The following is a 20191-nucleotide window of genomic DNA, read 5'->3' on the forward strand; positions in this document are numbered from 1 at the left end:
TTTGCGTTGTCCTTACATTTTTGTTCTGCCAAAGCATATGAATATGTTAGAAGCCAATTTCATACTGTTTTGCCACACCCACGAACCCTTAGTAAGTGGTATAGGCATGTTAATGCCGAACCAGGGTTTACTGAGGAATCCTTGAAAGCTTTAACACTGAAAGTGAAAAATTCTCCTCATACAATTTATGGTGCATTAATCATGGACGAAATGTCTATACGGCAACACTTAGAATATGACGGGAATCAGTATTATGGCCGTATAGATATGGGAACGGAAATGAACAATGACAGTTTAGAAATGGCTAAGGAATGCTTTGTTTTTTTAGTAGTTGGTGTTAACGAAAATTGGAAAATACCAATTGGCTACTTTTTATCGAGTAGTTTAAAAAGTGCACAAAAAGTAGAACTTGTACAACACGCTTTGCATGTATTAGAAAGCACCGGCATAAAAATAATAAGCTTAACATTTGATGGTTGCTCAACCAATATCACTGCAGCTAAACTTTTAGGTTGTAATTATGACATTGATACTTTAAGTTCATCTTTTGCATCTGAAAATAATTCAAAGATTGTAACAATGCTAGATCCTGCACATATTATTAAGTTAATAAGAAATGCTTTTGGTGAAAAGAAAATATTTTTAGATTACAAAGACAGAATAATTAACTTTGAATATGTACAAAAATTATGCTGTTTACAGGAAGAGGAGGGTTGCCATCTAGCCAATAAGCTAAGAAAACAGCATATATTCTATTTCAAACAAAAGATGAAGGTAAAACTGGCGACTCAACTTTTGAGCCAGTCAGTTGCGGACGCATTGAAATTTTGCAAAGATAACCTTAATATTGAAGAATTTCTTCATGCAGATGCTACAATAGAGTTCATTGAGATTTTCAACATTGGTTTTGATATATTAAACTCCAGGTCTATTAATTGCATTGGGTTTAAAAAAGCTATGTGTAAGGAAAATATAGAAGCAATTAAATTATTTACAGACAAAATTACATCCTACATCAAAAACCTTAAAGTTCAAAACCAAAATGGAGATTTTATACCTGTCCTACAATCCAACCGTAAAACAGGGTTTATTGGATTTATTATATGCTTAAATAGCATATTAGAACTATATACAACATTAATAGAAAATGATAAGAAAAATCTACAAGTTAAGCCAAGATCATCTAGAACTTTTTTTTGGCAGTATTCGGTCTCATGGCGGATATAATAATAACCCTACGGTTAGACAATTCCGTTCTGCCTACCGAAAATTAGTAATACGAGCTAATGATGTACAAAATATTAACACCGGAAACTGTATACCTCTTGAAGACATAGACATTCTTCATTACTCAAGTGCCGATCCAGTCAAAGTTTTAAACAACAGTTCTCATGGTTGTGTTTCTGATGCAGTGGATCAAGAAGAAAATGTAATAGATATAAATGCTTTCATCATGGATCATGATTACATTGGTTGTAATAGTAATTATTCTATTAGTAATTTTACAAAAGAAATTATAATTTATATATCAGGGTTTGTGGTGCATAAACTAACTAATACTCTTAAATGTGATATATGCAAAGATTCATTATGTTCAGTTGAAAGAGACTGTTTTTTTAACTCTCTTATTACCTTAAAAAATAAGGGAGGTAATAAAGGTGGTTTAATATATCCATCTGAAGATGTACTCAACATATGTTTCAAAACCGAAAAAACTTTAAAACAATATGACTTTTCAAATAAAGTTATTAACAAATTAAAAATTCAGTCAGAAGTTCTTACTTATTTGATGTACAATTCAACTATTTTTAAGTCACTACAAAGCCATAGCTGCGAAACCAGAAGTCCATTAACAGATCATGTAACTCTTCTCATAAAATCTATAACTTCAACATACATTAATTTAAAAATCAACTATAGTTTAAAAATTCTCAGCGAAAAACCTTCACTTAGAACATGATACAACAAACTTACTATTTTTAGGGGTCAATAAATGTTAATAATTCTTATTATATTTGTAAAAATTAAATATTGTGTGAATAAAACCATTTTTTAGCTGTATTATAAATTAGCCTGTTTAATTTTATTCTATGATATAAATATACAAATTACTCTACAATTACTATTATGATACCTACTTTAATTATCTTAGATCACGATTTTGAATAATTAGGTACCTTAAAAAATAAAAGTGTCAGTGGGTTGCTTACTTAAATATATTATAATGCAATTACAAACCATTGATTATATGCCTATTGTCTGTATAGATTGTAAATATGCTATTTAAAATAATAAAAAAAAAGGATTGTAATTAATATACATATTATATAGTGTATTCGAGTATTTTCAGGGTGCTATGTCGTTTACAATTATCATTATTTGACCCTTATTGTCATACATAGTATTTGGTCACTACAAAGTTGTGGTCACCCATCTGGGAACTATTAGTAGCGGGTGTTACTTACTCTCAGTCCCATTGCGCGAGTGGTAGCAGCCAACGTGCCGCGACCAGCCACACATTTTATTTTATGTAAGTGGTTAACCTGTACATTATACACTACTTGCGCATCAATGTTCAGACAGAACGGCCTCTCTATATTACTCTATGGGTGTGGTCATCTTCCATTTCTTTTCGTATTCCTGTCTATCCAACCAGAAACCACTCCCTATATTACATCCCCTCTCACCGTACAAACTACAACCACAACCATCCTATACATAGACTGCTCCACCTCCTAAAACTGCATTTCATTTTGTATAAAATGATATTTCTTCGTATCTTAGTTTTATTGCCACGTTCAAAATTAGGATGCTGTTAACTTCATAGGTAGCTATTTTTTAATTATGTTAATTATTAAGTTAGTATTATGTTAAATTTAATATACTATCTATTATGTTATCTATCTATAATTTTACATGTATACAATTTAAAATGTTTTTCTTCATTAACTGTTATATCACCAATATGTAAATGCCGACTGGCATCGATTAATTAAATAAATTAGTAATTTATATTAATCTAATAATATATATAATTCATAAAAATAGTCCAAGTTAGTGAAGTTTTTAGAATTTTTTCAAGATGACATTAATAATCATATATAAGCTCGAGTGGGCTTAATCCCAATCCATGGGCGTAACTAGAGTTTAAATTGTAGGAGAATTAACAATACCAAACACATAGTTCTGAGATACGTGCGTGAAGTTGCCCCCCCCCCCCACATTGTCGTATCAACCTCGAACCTTCACCAATATTTAGGAACTAATTTGGAACTAATTGGAACCTAGTTTTCGAAATTTGGAACCTCATACATTTCCTGGGAAAAATTTTTTTTCAGTTGGGGGGTCAACTTCACGCAGCCCCCCCCCCCCCACTTTGTCATATCATCCTCAAACCTTCACCAATATTTTGGAACTAATTGGAACCTAGTTTTCGGAATTTGGAACTTCTAACTTTCCCCAGGATATATTTATTTTTTGGGAGGGGGCAGACCCCCATATTTTCGTATCGACCTCGAAACTTCGTAAGTACAATAAAATTAATAATTACAATATTCAATGTTCAATAACTAATCAACAATTTTTAATATAAAACAACTATATAAACTCAATATTTAATGTTGCTGATCAGCAGATACAAAATTTCAAAATCAATGCTAAAACTAAACTAAAATAAAGTAAGAATATCATTTTTTTTCCTTATAGTACCTTATACTATACTACTTTAATAATATAATTATAACAATGACGTACGATTATAACTTAACATACATCAATACATGAGGTCAAATTTTTATAGTTGATGAATTAATTTTTATCTTGGCTACTAAATCATTGTGGGTTTCCCATCCACTTGCTCTTTTAACGTAGGCTATGTAATGATCATTGTTGTATCCAATTCCACCAACCAAAACAAATCTAAAAAATATATATGAAGTTAAAAATTAAAATTGTTTTTAAATAAATATATTTCATAACAAAGTATTTTATTATACAATAAAATAAATCAATACATTTTCAAAATATATCTAAATATTTCTTCCTTTGAAATGATAAACATACGTAATATTATAATTAATAAAATGTATATCATATTTAAAATATTAATCCTTGAAGCTTTATATCTGTAGGTATTGACTTATTATATTTGTTATATGTATTAGTTTTGATTACCTGTTTTTATCGACATTCACTTCCTCCGGATATTCATTTAATGCATACGAAGTAAACTCTGAATATGTATCTGTTTCAATGAATACGTGAGAGTTTAATTCTCTTAAAGTTTCCATAACTCCATCAGTACAATTTGAGCAATCAGAGTAGATACAATTTACATAATTGTTCAACCCTTCTTCTATGGTTTTGAACCCATTAGGAATTTTCATTATAACAGTTGCGTTTTGAAATTTTTTTTTCATTCCACAGTTCGAGCAAACTTTTGTTTCATACGCCGAAGGTTCGTCAATAAAATATTTCGAAATATTATGTAATTGACATTACATCTTGCGTTGATGAGATGTATATCAGTTACTCCAGAGTGGACGTCAAAAATTTTTGTAAGCATTAGAACTCGTTGTTTGTAAATTGAACGTGATGTTCCGTTTAAAGCAAGTGTTTTACAGAAATTCAGGTAACAATTATTTGATTTATTAGCAAAATTTTGATAGCTCAATACATCTGTATAAGCGGTTACGACTAAAACTGAAAGAGCGTCAAATGGGCATGTATTTTGTACTAAATACCTTTTTTTTGAAACAATTACTGGTGTAGCTAAGTTTCCATTTATCAGCAGACTGTTTAACGTTGAACGAGTTTTCACGGTTGATAAAATTCGCTCAATATCTTTTTTGTACCCATATATTTTGTATGCCTTGGTTTCATTTTAAGTGATTTTTTGTTTGGAAATAACTCTTTGACAATGCCTTTTCCTTTCCAATTTTCACATGCAGTTATTGATGTGCTAGAGGCATTACTTGATATTTCTTCGTCGTGTTCTGTCTTATTATTGATAAATGTTTGATCATCATTTGAGTGCATATTCGTATTTTCATTCTCAAAAATGTCATCGCACGGAAAATCTAAGTTTGACGATTTTAATTCAGGAGATGACTCGTATCTAAGCTCCTTACTTTTAAAAAGTTTAACATTACTTTCGATACTATTAAGATGTTTTAGAATAAATTTGTCAGCTCTTATCGGACGAAAATCGAATTTCAAAATTTGAGTTTTTAGCTCTTTGAAATCGTTCTCAACCGGTGCCGATGACGCCATACGATACGGTGACTGAAACAAATTACTTAAAACATTTGTCCATAGGGGGAAATGTTTGCACAACCTCATAGTGTCTGTTAATAAATCCTTCAAAAAGTATGCTGATATTCTGTTGCCTACTACTGAAGAATTTTTTATACTTTTCTATTTTATATTTTCTAAAAATATTTGTATATGTGAGTCTTCATTGTCATCGTTATCAATATTACAATCTTCAGAATCTGACAGAACTTCAGAATCAGAGATTGTTTTGTCCTCTAACTCATCTTCACGAATATCTTTTATTAGCTCTAATATATACAATCTAGCTGTCTCCGATGGCGTTTTAATGGCCGCTAGCAAGGCTCGAGAATAATCACAAACAACTTCATTTGGATGTCGTATTCCAGACGACATCCAAACTGCTAACCATTGAAAATAGACAGCGTATCATGCTTTTCTGATACCATTTGGGTAACAGAGATATGGCCAAAAGGAGTACTAACTGTACCTTCGTATAAAAATATACTTGCAGATAACAAACCCAACGACGTTCTTTTAAGCTTTTTCATAAATCCTCCCGATGCATCTAATGATATTTTGCAATATCCTTTACATATATCTTTATATATACTGATCTGGTGATTTGTCCAGTAGTGTACATAAAATGGATCAATTCCAATTGAATGTATTGATCCTGAGTAATTAGAATTGTTTGAACTCTATAAGTGACTGGATTGGACAATTATAAATTATACCTAATCTCTTGTCTTTACCTTCTTGTTTAACCTTTTACCCTGAAAATGTATTGATTTATTTTATTGTATAATAAAATACTTTGTTATGAAATATATTTATTTAAAAACAATTTTAATTTTTAACTTCATATATATTTTTTAGATTTGTTTTGGTTGGTGGAATTGGATACAACAATGATCATTACATAGCCTACGTTAAAAGAGCAAGTGGATGGGAAACCCACAATGATTTAGTAGCCAAGATAAAAATTAATTCATCAACTATAAAAATTCGACCTCATGTATTGATGTATGTTAAGTTATAATCGTACGTCATTGTTATAATTATATTATTAAAGTAGTATAGTATAAGGTACTATAAGGGAAAAAAATGATATTCTTACTTTATTTTAGTTTAGTTTTAGCATTGATTTTGAAATTTTGTATCTGCTGATCAGCAACATTAAATATTGAGTTTATATAGTTGTTTTATATTAAAAATTGTTGATTAGTTATTGAACATTGAATATTGTAATTATTAATTTTATTGTACTTACGATTTTTATTCTTTTTACTATATATTTTGCTTAATCTATTTAAACATAAAACGACATTTTGTTACTTATTACATAAATATTTTACATATACCTACTACGTAATATCATTGATTATAAATACTATAGATTGCTCACTGGCCGGTTTTTCGGTGGCGTGCTATTTGCACGGTATCGTTAGGCTGCGCTGCGGACGCGTGGTTAGTTGTGCACGGTAACGCTGCAATCGCTAGCGTCTAACTGAGTGCGAAATGCTAAATATAATATTAAGTACCTAATAACTAATAAACGTTCAAAATCTATTTTGGTTTCGTGTATAATTTAGTCAATGGCTCGATGTCTCACACACACACACACACACACACACATATGCAATAATGGATAATATGGTGTGTAGTTTTTCATTTCCAATTGACGCTTTGACAGTCGGTTCACGGTTGTATCGCGATTGTTAACACGTTCTGTAACGTTTCTTTTATTACGCCAAAATGTCGAGAAGAAAGTGTTCTTATTTTAATTGCAATAATATGCAAAAAAATACCAAAACTCGATTTCACACCTTTCCGTTGGATTCTAATTTATTAAAAAAGTGGATAATCCATTCCGGCAAGTACCTAATGGGCTATTTTTTATTAAATAATGTTCCTATAATCCTATTTAATTCAAATTTAACCTAATCTAGTAACATACTTCAAACTTTAGGGAATGTCGAGTTGGATTCTATAAACCCGAAAAAAATGAGAAATCGATTTTTATGCTCTGAACATTTTAATAGAGACCAGTATTCTAATCCAGTTGATCCTAAATCACAACTTAATTCCAACGCGGTTCCAAAAAATTATTCTGAAGGTAGGTAACATTTGACAGTTTAACAAAGTTTATGTGTATGCCTTTATAATTTATATAATTATATTTTATGATATAATATCTACTATACACAGCGCACGTGTTTCCTACATTAAATTAAATATATTATTGTTATAGTTGCATATGTAACTAGATCTACATCGTCGGTTAATATATTAAATTCACCCAAAACTTGGAACTGGAGTGTTTCCAGTACAGACTTCATTGAAGGTATATGAATTATAAATATTATAAATACAAAAATAAAAGTAGTTATCTGAAATATTAAATTAATTATGTAATTAAAAAAAGTGGGCAAGTGTGTATCGCTCTGCTGTATTAGTAGGTCACTTTAATGGATGTGTTAAATTTGAATGCAATGATAGGTATCATTGTATACGAAAAACGATTCTGAATGGAGATGATTTGTTAGTCTATCCGTCTAGCGTCTAGGATATATTATACAGGGTGTATAAGATAGAACTGACTAAAAAAAAAAAATTATGCTAATTTAACGTAAAACAAAAATTGTGAAAATTATATAATTAATAAATTTAAAAAATATACTCATTTCAGAAATTATATTGAAAATAATATTTGAAAGAAGTTATAACACTCCAAATTAATTTATGCAAAAAAATATTGATATTTTAAAAAATTCTAAAAAATTAACAAGATTTAGATAAATATTTTTACCATCAAAATTTTTTTTAAATTAAATTTACAAATTGGCTATTTTGAATTTTTTCAATAAAAATTTAATCAAATTTAAATTCTTTTATTTTTACTATTAAAAAAATAAAATTTTTATTTTCATATTGTAAGCGCAAGGATCTCTTAATGATGAACAAAAAAAATAAAAAAATATTAATTAGAACAAAAGTTATTCTAAAAGTCAGTTTTATCTGTTACGATGGAAGACATAAGCGCCAAAATTAGATAAGACAAAATAAAGTCTTATCGTACAAAAGCGCCAAAATCGTATCGTACGAAAGCGCCAAAATCCTAGGTACCTGTGTAAATTTAGACCACAGAAATTTTCAATTTTTCTTTAAAAAATTTTGTGAATTGTCGATAAAATTTTTTTGGCCCTACCAAAATACTTGAAAATTTAATACAAAGTTCCTCATAAGTTATTCTTATTGTGATTAAAAAATTATAAGAATACATAGGCACAATTTTTTTTTATTAGCATTTGAAGTTCAAACATTGACAAGAATTCGTCATAAAAAAAGAGAATTACAAAATGCAGACAAATTAAAAATTTTTAAAAATAAGTAATTGATTGGTGCTGCATAAAGTACGTGTTCATTTGATAGTTTTAGTTATTTTACAAGAAATCTTAAAAATTAACCTGTTATAAAAAAAAATAAATGTTTATAAATACAGTATATTAATTGAACCTTGTAGTTGTAAATTTCATATTATTGTTTGTATAATTATTTCTGTAAACGTGAATATATTTCAAAAAATTTTTTCATCAATCGAAAGCCATTAAAATAATACTTTTGATTTTGTTGAGCAAACATAAGGACTTAAAGCTCCATCGAATTTAATAATAAAAATTGCAACAATATCATTAACTCAAACTCTTAATGGTTTATGATTTACTAATTGCACCTAGGTATTATAGGTATATAAAATAATTACTGGAATATTAGTTACTGTTTATTTGAGTAAAATACCTACCTAAATAAACTAAGAATAGATAAGTCCCATCTTTCCAATATTTTTTAGTTTACTCTTTCTTAATTTTCTAACAGCTCTTATAATTAATAGTAAATTAGAACGCTCTAAATTAGTTTCTTTTCCCAATATGTTAATAGACAATAGTTGAAGGTTTGATTATTAATTAATAATATAAATAATTATTGTAATGACGATCAGCGGAGAGCAAAATAAATGGTCACTCATTTCAGTGAACATCGATCGGTAACGTAAAACAAAAATAAAAATTGATGCCCGTAGACACTGCGCACACGACCAAATCATTCAAAATAAAAATAGTGATTATTTGATTATTATTAGAAGTCGGACTTCGGGATCGGGAGTCGTCGACGTCATGACGACTGACGAGTGACGATAAAAACCAGTTATACCCGCACCGCGACAATCGCGGCGGTTACGGCATTTGGAATAAAATACGAATTTATTAATATTGTTTGTTCTTATCGCCATCTATCGAGAGTTTTAATGTACGCCACCGAAAAACCGGCCAGTGAGCAATCTATAGTATTTATAATCAATGGTAATATTAAACATATTATTATTCATAACCTTACCGAATGTAACCTAACTGTATTATTCGCAGCATAATTTCAGTGAGTTATTAAGTCGTTTAATTTCTCAATAAATGTATACAGTAGTAGAATATTTTATTTTCCATATGAATACATATTTAAATGTCAAACAAAATTTAATACATTTTGAAAAATTTCATTTATGAGAAATTAAAATATAATATATATATCAAAGGATATGCAATTTTTTAATATTATTTAACATTTTTTTACATAATACTTATAATAAGAAACATCACGTGTATTATTCAGTCTTAATTTCTGTAAAAAACATGAACTAACAAATTTCGAAAACTAGGTTCAAATTAGTTCCAAATTATTGTTGAAGTTTCGAGGTCGATACGAAAATATGGGGGTCTGCCCCCTCCCAAAAAATAAATATTTCCTGGGGAAAGTTAGAAGTTCCAAATTCCGAAAACTAGGTTCCAATTAGTTCCAAAATATTGGTGAAGGTTTGAGGATGATATGACAAAGTGGGGGGGGGGGCTGCGTGAAGTTGACCCCCCAACTGAAAAAAATTTTTCCCAGGAAATGTATGAGGTTCCAAATTTCGAAAACTAGGTTCCAATTAGTTCCAAAATATTGGTGAAGGTTTGAGGATGATATGACAAAGTGGGGGGGGGGGGGCTGCGTGAAGTTGACCCCCCAACTGAAAAAAATTTTTCCCAGGAAATGTATGAGGTTCCAAATTTCGAAAACTAGGTTCCAATTAGTTCCAAATTAGTTCCTAAATATTGGTGAAGGTGTGAGGATGATATGACAAAGGGGGGGGGGCTGCGTGAAGTTGATCCCCCCAACTGAAAAAAAATTTTACCCATGAAATGTATGAGGTTCCAAATTTCGAAAACTAGGTTCCAATTAGTTCCAAATTAGTTCCAAAATATTGGTGAAGGTTCGAGGTTGATACGACAATGTGGGGGGCCAACTTCACGCACGTACCAACAATTAGTAGTAAAAGCCAACCTACTTATTAGTGATATGATTACTGCAATTTACTATGATTAATGGATAAAAACAAAAGTTTATCGCTAAATTACATTTATTAAGAAGAACAAAAAATTTCAAGGGTTTGAAAATATGGTCCACAAGTATATTTAAAAATTAAAAGAATTAGAATAAACAAATTAATGAATTCATTATTAAAAGAAAAAGTTTGGAGGGTGTAGTGAGCAGCTTTGGTGAATTTTCTTGTGAAATATCTCTAACATGAGCACTATACAGTATTTCAAACAAATTTTGAAAAATCTGACGAAAATACGACATGCTTCGTACATGTGCAGTTTCAATGACTGTTGTTGATACCCGCAAATACGTGCAGTGGTCCTACCATTATAAGGCTATGCAGGTTTTCCAAACTTATTGAGAATACCTAGGGTATAAATTAAAGGAACAGTGCATTAAGCAATTACCTATAAGGCTATAACTATCATTAAATATACATAAGTATTTTTTTTTGCAATAAACGAATAAATATTCAAATATTGAAAATTTTCAACACTGATATGTATCAAAACAATTTGTTTCTTTGTGCATGAGTTAAATAGCATTGAAAATTTCATAATTTTTATTATATAGTATTTAGTGATACCTTATAAAGTTATAACAAAAATTATGATAATGATTATAATAACGTTAGAGATAATATTATATTGAGTACCTAAATAGTTGTAATAGTATATTGCACAGATGGCCAACATGAATAATTTGTTCGTAAGCCTCGTGTATAAATGCAATGATATCAAGAGCCAAAATATTTATAAATATGTGTATTTTATAGTCCTTTTTATTTTATTGTCACCAAAATTATACTATTATATTAACATGTTATATCAGATAATTCTATTTGACTTAAATTGAATAGGTAGGTACAAATTTAAAAAAAAAATATGTATTATATTTAGGTGATCCTGTGAAAACTTATGAGCTGCCTATTTACAATAATAACATAAGCAATATGGATGAAATATTTAAACATAGGTACCTATTATTATATATGTTATAAATTTATAATACATAATAATAATAAATATACATTATATAATTCGTTACCTTAACAGCAACAACACGTATCTCATTTTGGGCAAAATGAGATTTATATACCAAAATAGGGAAAATGGTAGTTGCCAGAAAAATGATAAGAGTGGTTACCCGGCGGTTAAATATAATGGTTATTCGACAAAAAGGGTGTTGCCAACCTTGTAAAATTAAAATGGATTTGGGTGGTACTAACTATATACCACTGGTTATATTGTATGATTAACTATGAAAAGGTCACTATGATTCTACATAGGAAATTTCCAGTAATAAAAACTTATTTTGCTCTATATTATACTATGACTTCTACATAGGAAATCTCCAGTAATAAAAATTAATTTTACTGTATATTTTACCTCCATGTTATATTGTATTTAATATGTACAAATATGCTATATTTATGAAGAATGAGTCGATGAGAGACATATTATTGCTATCACTCATAGGTACCCGTTAACATTTTTTTTTCAATTTTCATAATCAACATTTAATTTTTTTAAGAATTGTTTTTTTCTTTTATATGTTCTAAATAACACAACTATTTTTCTGATGAAAATTTGGATGGTTAAATTCCAAAGAAATTCATTCTATGTCGAATCCATCTAGTAAAATCTAAAATTTCAATTTTAATAATTCTTTAACATTCAGAAATGCCACTATTGTTAAATGTATTAAAAAATTTATTATTTATTACTAATTTTATTTAATCTGAGGTATAGATTATAGACGTATAGTGCTAAAAAGTAAAAACATTTTAAATATTATGTAAAGATTTTGTCATCAGTGATGTCTATATGTAGGCTGTAATTATTATTGCGATGATTTTTTTTCACGTTGGTATCACTGCTGATTCACTGGTATAAATCGTGGTTAAACATTCTTATCATTTTTCTGACAACTACTCTGTACCCACCAAAATATTTGAAATTGAAACCTCCTTGCGCATAAAATTGTTTATTATCATGCACGTTATAGAATCATTAGTTTCCCGACAAAAGTGATTTCAGTGATAACATGTATCGTAAATTCGCCTGTGATAACACGTATTTGACCAATTTTACACAGTGGATGTAGAACGTCCCTTAAAATATCTGCGTTCTATTCAATATTAAGCTAATTATAATATAAGTATTTTTATTATATATATTATGCATTGTATTACAATAATTATTAATTTGTTATTGATTATTAACTTATTTAATATTCCTAAACTCAGTTACCATTTTGCATAATTTAGATACGTGTTATTACACGTATAGGTATACAATTTATATAAACTTCATTGTACACTATGTACATTAACAAAACATTTCATTGCCTTTTGACTTTGAATAATTTAATAACTTATTTTTTAATGTTTCAAGTACTGAAATAAAGCATTTAATTGTTATTATAATGTATTAACTACCTATAGGTTAGTCATATTTTTTAAAACAATTTTAAGATTTTGTTTATTCATTGAGATACGTGGTTTTACATAATATTTTTTTTTAATTTGATTTTACCCAAACCTTTAATAGTAATTACTTAATTTAATATAAACCTATTACCTAACTATTTAATAAAAGTTTTTTTAGTTATTTTAAGTATAATATTTAAGCTTAATCCTTAAATTGTACCAAATAAATCCAAAGACTGGAATAGATTCTATAAAATGTATTGATACTTTTTTGTTATTATTTTGTTAAAATATTGTAACTGTCATGAAAAATAAAGTTATGATAATTCATCTTTTATATTTTTTTAAAACTTCACCAAAATATTTTTCTCTCTTTTAGGTACGTGGTCTCGACATTATTATTTTATAATAATTTAGGGATTTTTTTTATAATAACACGTATCTCTAAATTGAAATACCACGTATCTTATTGTGATGTGGCTAATTACACGTAAGTGGATTTTTCAGTAAATAATACAACTTTTTTCACTATTAGTTAAAAAAAACGTTGTAAAACTACTTAGATTAACAGAATAAATCTTGAATCTGGTCGATTAAGTATAAATTACTAATTAATTTAGTTTATTGTCTCTCCTGAAAAGTAGCAAAAAATGAGATACGTGTTGTTGCTGTTGATGTATACGATATAGGTATTTACTTAACTATAATTTTATATATATTTAATATTTAAAATAAATAAATAACTACCTACCTACATATTAACATATTAATTTATTGATTATAGTTAATGTTAGATATTATATAATTAGGACAATTTAACAATTCTCTTTTCTATGGGCATAGTAAACTATGTATCAATCAATTTATTTTAACACACATATTATAAAATTAAAAATTATACATAGGTAATTAAATAAAATTACTTACCGAGTAAACGAATAGTCGAATCACAGGTGACAGGTACACTAGTAAAAAATAATGGTATAATAATTTGATATTATTAAATTGAAACTAAAAATTAACAGTTAGTTATAATAGTTATAACAGTTAACGGCATAAAGGTATGTACTATGTTCGACGTTAGACGGCAAATGGCAGTGTGTGTGACTGTAGAAGTCCGAATAAGTAATAAACATAAAATGTGTAGATAATAGATAAAATAATATTAAGCTATAATATCTATGTGTTGTGTTGACTGTCGAGACAACCAGCACAAAGACGATTACTGGGAAAATACTAAATCGGTGTAAAACCATCGTTGGTTATCGCATTTCTATTGTTATTCAACGCCAATATTAGAGCAGGGTTTAATGTTTTATGTTATATAGTGTGAAGGAGGTCATACACTCATACTATTGTCCATTTTAATATTTCATAAATTTCTATAATATATAGTATTATACAGACAGTCAATGTATTTATATAGACGACACGCGCGACAACTAAATAATTGTAAACTAGAACTATATGATATAATATTATATTTTCGTTCATTGGAAACAGTGGTCGAGATTTGAAAAGAAAAATCGTAGTTGTAAAATCAATACACTCTAAAAATAAAAATTAATTAAATGGCATTTCTTAGTGCAATAATATGCGTAGCAGCGTATAATATTGTATACAAAATAGTAATTATAGACATAAGCATATAACTTAAAAAGGATAAAAATAATCATAAGTCATAATTTATATTTAATATCATAACATAATAATATAATAGTATTTTATTTTTTGATAACATATTATAATAATAATAGAGGAATCTCGAATCTCTATATATATTATAATTTATAGGCAAGTAACTCGTTATAAAAATAATCAATTTAAATGATATTATGATGTTTTTTTCCTAATATTATTTTATAATTCGTTTATGATATCTTATTAAGAGGCCGTCACAGTAGGAAAAAATCGACCGTAAAAACATACTTTTTTATTTCCAATAGTACTCGGGCCTCATTGATCGTAGAAACATGATTTTAGTATCAAAATAATCACGAGAAGTTGTACTTAAAAATCTTGTAACAGATTTTCTGTCAAACAAAATTTGCTGAAACATTAAACGATTTATATAATATTACTAATTTACGAATATATTTTTCAAGATTACGTATTACATTGTTTATTAATTTATATTGTATTTGTAAGGCGCAAGTACTGTAGTAATTATATTCCTCTATTGGCGCACAAAGGTAATTTGAGAGCACGAGCAGTTAAAAAAATTTACCCACCTGCCCACGCATTTTTATTTTATAACGTACCCTAATAATTTTTGTTTCAATTAGTGTTTCATTTATATATTATTTATGAATAATATTTTATGCTATAATTTTCAGCATAAAATACGTAGGTTAGGTTATGATATGATAATTATAGAATTATACTTGTGTATAAAAAGTATCTACCTATCTATGTAAAATTTGAATTTTACGGAGACTTTTGGAAGTTATGTATATATTTTCAAAAAAAAAAATGCTGCGAATGATAATTTGTATAGCCGATAGGACTAAGCCACTTAGGTCAATTATAATTTATATGTAATATGTTTGATTCCTATATGTCTTTATGTGTTATCTTATTCACGTCGTCGATAATATCAACACTTCAAAAAAATGTTTACAGAAAAATTGAAAATTTCAGTTGTCTATAAATACCTCAAAAAAAGTCAAAATATTTTGAAAATTAAACCATGTAAAGAAAATGCCAATCTAAATAACTGGTAAAATTTTCATGTATCTACGACTTATACTTTTAGAATAATAACGAATGTTTAAAATCGTTTGAGGATATATCGTTATCGTTACGCTATTTCGAAAAAAATTAAAATTCAAACGCACTTAAAACTTTTCCTATAACGACGCTTCGAGTTTTCTCTATAGCTATTTGACCGAAAACTTATGGAAAACTTACTGTTCTATTTTTAATCCTTAGTTATAAACGGAAAACATTTTATGATTTTTCAACTTCAAAATTACTTGCAAATTTTCGCGTTTTCGACATATTTCGTAAAAATTTGAACTATAAACGCTTATTAAAAAAAATTGTGACTAACGTTTTTTAATATTTTTTAGCTACAATAAGAACAACTCATAAGGAACCGTGTATTAAATTTTCAAGTTTTTTTGGTCGTCAACTCAATCGAAGCATTTTTACTGCCCCAAAACGTGATGACAGACACAAAAAAAAAAACACACATCATGGTAAAATCAATACATTCATCGCTCCGCTCAGAATCTAAAATCGATTTTTTTGAAAACTGTTGGAAAATGTTCACTTTTGACCTCTATAATGCACCAAGGATCTTCAATTTTACATCGGAAACCACCCCCAAAGTTTGAAATCGAAGCATTATTTCGACTAGTTATGCTGTACACACACAAAAAAAAAACACACATCATTGTAAAATCAATACATTTATCACTTCGTTCAGAATCTAAAAATAAAAAATATTTTTTATGTTATTTTTTTTATGTATATATTATTATAATATTTTGTATGTAAAAAGGGCATAATTACCTACGTGCATAATAATAAAATATAACTTTTTGTAAATATATTTTACATGTTTATTTGCCGCGCTAATTAAAAATCATCTGTAACGATTTATGGTCACAAATAAAATTAATTAGTCACCGATGGTTTTTTATTATTGCGGAAAATATATGCGTAACATATTTAAGTACATTATGTTATATTATATATTTTATTTTATTATTATGTACGTTTAGGTAATTATGCACTTTGTGTATAGATAATATGTACATTGTACAATTTGTACAATATGTACATATCACATATTTATAAGCTTATTTATAAGCTTATTTATACGTTAGTTATCCATTGTACCTATATGAATCTAAATTCTCAATAGTAAAAATTTGTCTCTAATCCAAATTTGTATATGTATCTCTATTGTTTCTTTTAATTTATACATTAATAATTTAATCACTTAAATAATATTGAACACCTCTCACCACAGCTATATTATATACTGTATATCGTTATTTTATGTTTTCATATTATAATTATTGTAATTGGGTTCGTCCGTTTAATAAATTATTAAATATATATTAATGTTATGTTTCAATTAATTATTATACATAAATTAAATGTGTTCTTTACATTTGTAAGTACCTACATTATTTATATTTATATAGATCATATGAACATGATAAGTTTGTAATGTTTGTATACAGATTGTTTTTTTACTGCCAATTGCTATTGTATTAAATAATATAAAAAATTAAAGTATTATTCTATTTATTTCATATAATATGTTATGTATAACACTCAACTTCCTATATTAAGTTTAAAAATAAAATAAGTAAACAGGTATGTATTTTATACTAACAAAAATATTTAAAACGTTATACTAATTGGAGATGAAAATATCGTACGATAAGTACTTCAGGTCACTAATAAGTAATAACGTAAAAAACGTGACACAGTTACTAAAAAAACCTATTTAATCGTAATGAAATTATTGTTACTACATGTTATGTGTAACACAATGTAAAAATTGTGACTATTTATTTCTTTTAATGTTCAACTGCTGTTGTAAAAATATTTTAGGAGCCATGTATTAAATTTTCAAATTTGTAACCTAGTTTTTTTTTTCGATTATTTAGAAAAGTATTTCTTAAGAATTTTAGATTCTGAACGAAGTGGTGAATGTATTGATTTTACAATGCTGTGTGTTTTTTTTTGTGTCTGTGTACAGCATAACTAGTCGAAATAATGCTTCGATTTCAAACTTTGGGGGTGGTTTCCGATGTAAAATTGAAGATCCTTGGTGCATTATAGAGGTCAAAAGTAAACATTTTCCAATAGTTTTCAAAAAAATCGAGAAAAACAAAAAAAAAAAAATGACAGAAAAACGGGAATTTTTACGCAAAACCCGTTTTCGAGCAAATCGATTTTTTTATATGGTTGTCATTCAAAAACTAATCACTGTAAATACTTGAAATTTTCACCAAATGTTTATGTTAGTGTTATCTATATACAGTTTAATTTTCAAAAATTTTCGAATTTTTTTGAGTTATTTATAGACATCTGAAATTTTTTTGAGAATTTTTATTTAAAATGTTGGACGACCAAAAAAACTTGAAAATTTAATACACGGTTCCTTATGAGTTGTTCTTATTGTAGCTAAAAAATATTAAAAAACGTTAGTCACAATTTTTTTTAATAAGCGTTTATAGTTCAAATTTACGAAATATGTCGAAAACGCGAAAATTTGCAAGTAATTTTGAAGTTGAAAAATCATAAAATGTTTTCTGTTTATAACTAAGGATTAAAAATATAACAATAAGTTTTCCATAAGTTTTCCTTCAAATAGCTATAGAGAAAACTCGAAGCGTCGTTAAAGGAAAAATTTTAAGTGCGTTTGAATTTTAAATTTTTTCGAAATAGCGTAACGATAACGATATATCCTCAAACGATTTTAAAAATTTGTTATTTTTCAAAAAGTATAAGTCGTAAAGACATGAAAACTTTACCAGTTATTTATATTGGCATTTTCTTTACATGATTTAATTTTCAAAATATTTTGACTTTTTTTGAGGTATTTATAGATAACTGAAATTTTCAATTTTTCTGAAAAAATTTTTTTGAAGTGTTGATAACATTTTTTTGGCCCTATCAAAATACTTGAAAATTTAATACAAAGTTCCTCATAAGTTATTCATACAGTGATTAAAAAATTACTAAAATACATAGGCACGATTTTTTTATTAGCATTTAAATTTCAAATTTTGACTAAATACATCAAAATTACCGCAATGTTCAAATTATCTTAGATCGAAATTCATAAAAGTTTTTCTTTTTATACCTAAGATTTGAAAATTTTATACAAGGCTCCTAAAATATTTATACAATATTATTTGAAAAATAAAAGACATATAATATAGTCACACATTTTTTTAATAAGCATTTACAGTTCAAATTTTGACTAAATACATAAAAATCACGAAAATTCGAAAATAAATTTATCCTAGAAATTCATAAAAAAATTTCCTTTTAAATCTAAGATTTGAAAATTTAATACAAGATTTCTTACAAATTTGTCAATCTTTATCTCAAAAAAAAATGTCAACCGGAAATTCAAATTAAATTTTTATTAGCATTTGAATTTCAAATATTGACAGAAATTCGTCAAAACCATGAATATTTGCAAATTATTTTGTAGTTCAAAATTCATAATATTGTTTGTATTTATATCTAAGGTTATAAAATTTAACACCAAGTTTTCCATAAGTTTTGCTTCAAATAGCTATAGAGAAAATTTGAAGCGTCATTATAGGAAAAATGGTTTGAGCGTTTGAGTTTTAAATTTTTATGAAATCGCGTAATGATAACGATTTATCGTCGTTAATTCAAACGCACTTAAAATTTTTCCTATAATGATGCTTCGAGTTTTCTCTATAGCTACTCGAAGGAAAACTTATGGAAAACTTTGTGTTGTATTTTTAATCCTTAGTTATAAACGCAAACAATTTTATGATTTTTCAACTTCAAAATTACTTGCAAATTTTCGCGTTTTCGACAGATTTCGTAAAATTTTGAACTGTAAACGCTTATTAAAAAAAATTGTGAATTACGATTTTTAATTTTTTTTAGCTACAATAAGAACAACTCATAAGGAACCGTGTATTAAATTTTCAAGTTTTTTTGGTTGTCCAATATTTTTTTACTGACACTTCAAAAAAAATTCTCAAAAAAATCGAAAATTTCAGTGGTCTATAAATAACTCAAAAAATGTCGAAAATTTTTTAAAATTAAACTGTATATAGATAACACTAACATAAACTTTTGGTGAAAATTTCAAGTATTTACAGTGATTAGTTTTTGAATGACAACCATATAAAAATTCCCGTTTTTCTGTCATTTTTTTTTTTTGTTTTTCTCGATTTTTTTGAAAACTATTGGAAAATGTTTACTTTTGACCTCTATAATGCACCAAGGATCTTCAATTTTACATCGGAAACCACCCCCAAAGTTTGAAATCGAAGCATTATTTCGACTAGTTATGCTGTACACAGACACAAAAAAAAACACACAGCATTGTAAAAT

General features: G+C 27.3%; 1 protein-coding gene across 1 annotated transcript; it reads left to right on the forward strand.

Moving 5' to 3' along the window:
* Positions 1 to 6708: 6708 nt before the first annotated feature.
* LOC149054758 (peroxynitrite isomerase THAP4-like) lies at positions 6709 to 7995 on the forward strand. Its single transcript, XM_089229139.1, has 3 exons — positions 6709 to 7147; positions 7244 to 7390; positions 7526 to 7995. The coding sequence occupies exons 1-3, from the start codon at positions 7030 to 7032 to the stop codon at positions 7624 to 7626; spliced, it is 366 nt and encodes a 121-aa protein (XP_089085265.1). The 5' UTR covers positions 6709 to 7029; the 3' UTR covers positions 7627 to 7995.
* Positions 7996 to 20191: the final 12196 nt, after the last annotated feature.

Source organism: Diuraphis noxia, unplaced genomic scaffold (genome assembly GCF_037042655.1).
Source record: "Diuraphis noxia isolate RWA-SAM2 unplaced genomic scaffold, SU_Dnox_SAM2 contig0005, whole genome shotgun sequence".
Classification (NCBI taxonomy): Eukaryota; Metazoa; Arthropoda; class Insecta; order Hemiptera; family Aphididae; genus Diuraphis; species Diuraphis noxia.

What these genes read in the sequence shown, in the direction of transcription:
- LOC149054758 (XM_089229139.1), top strand. Translation starts at nt 7,030, where the DNA reads ATGTCGAGAAGAAAGTGTTCTTATTTTAATTGCAATAATATGCAAAAA. An exon ending in AAAGTGGATAATCCATTCCG is followed by an intron (nt 7,148 to 7,243) that starts GCAAGTACCTAA and finishes TTCAAACTTTAG; the next exon opens with GGAATGTCGAGTTGGATTCT. An exon ending in TCCAAAAAATTATTCTGAAG is followed by an intron (nt 7,391 to 7,525) that starts GTAGGTAACATT and finishes TTATTGTTATAG; the next exon opens with TTGCATATGTAACTAGATCT.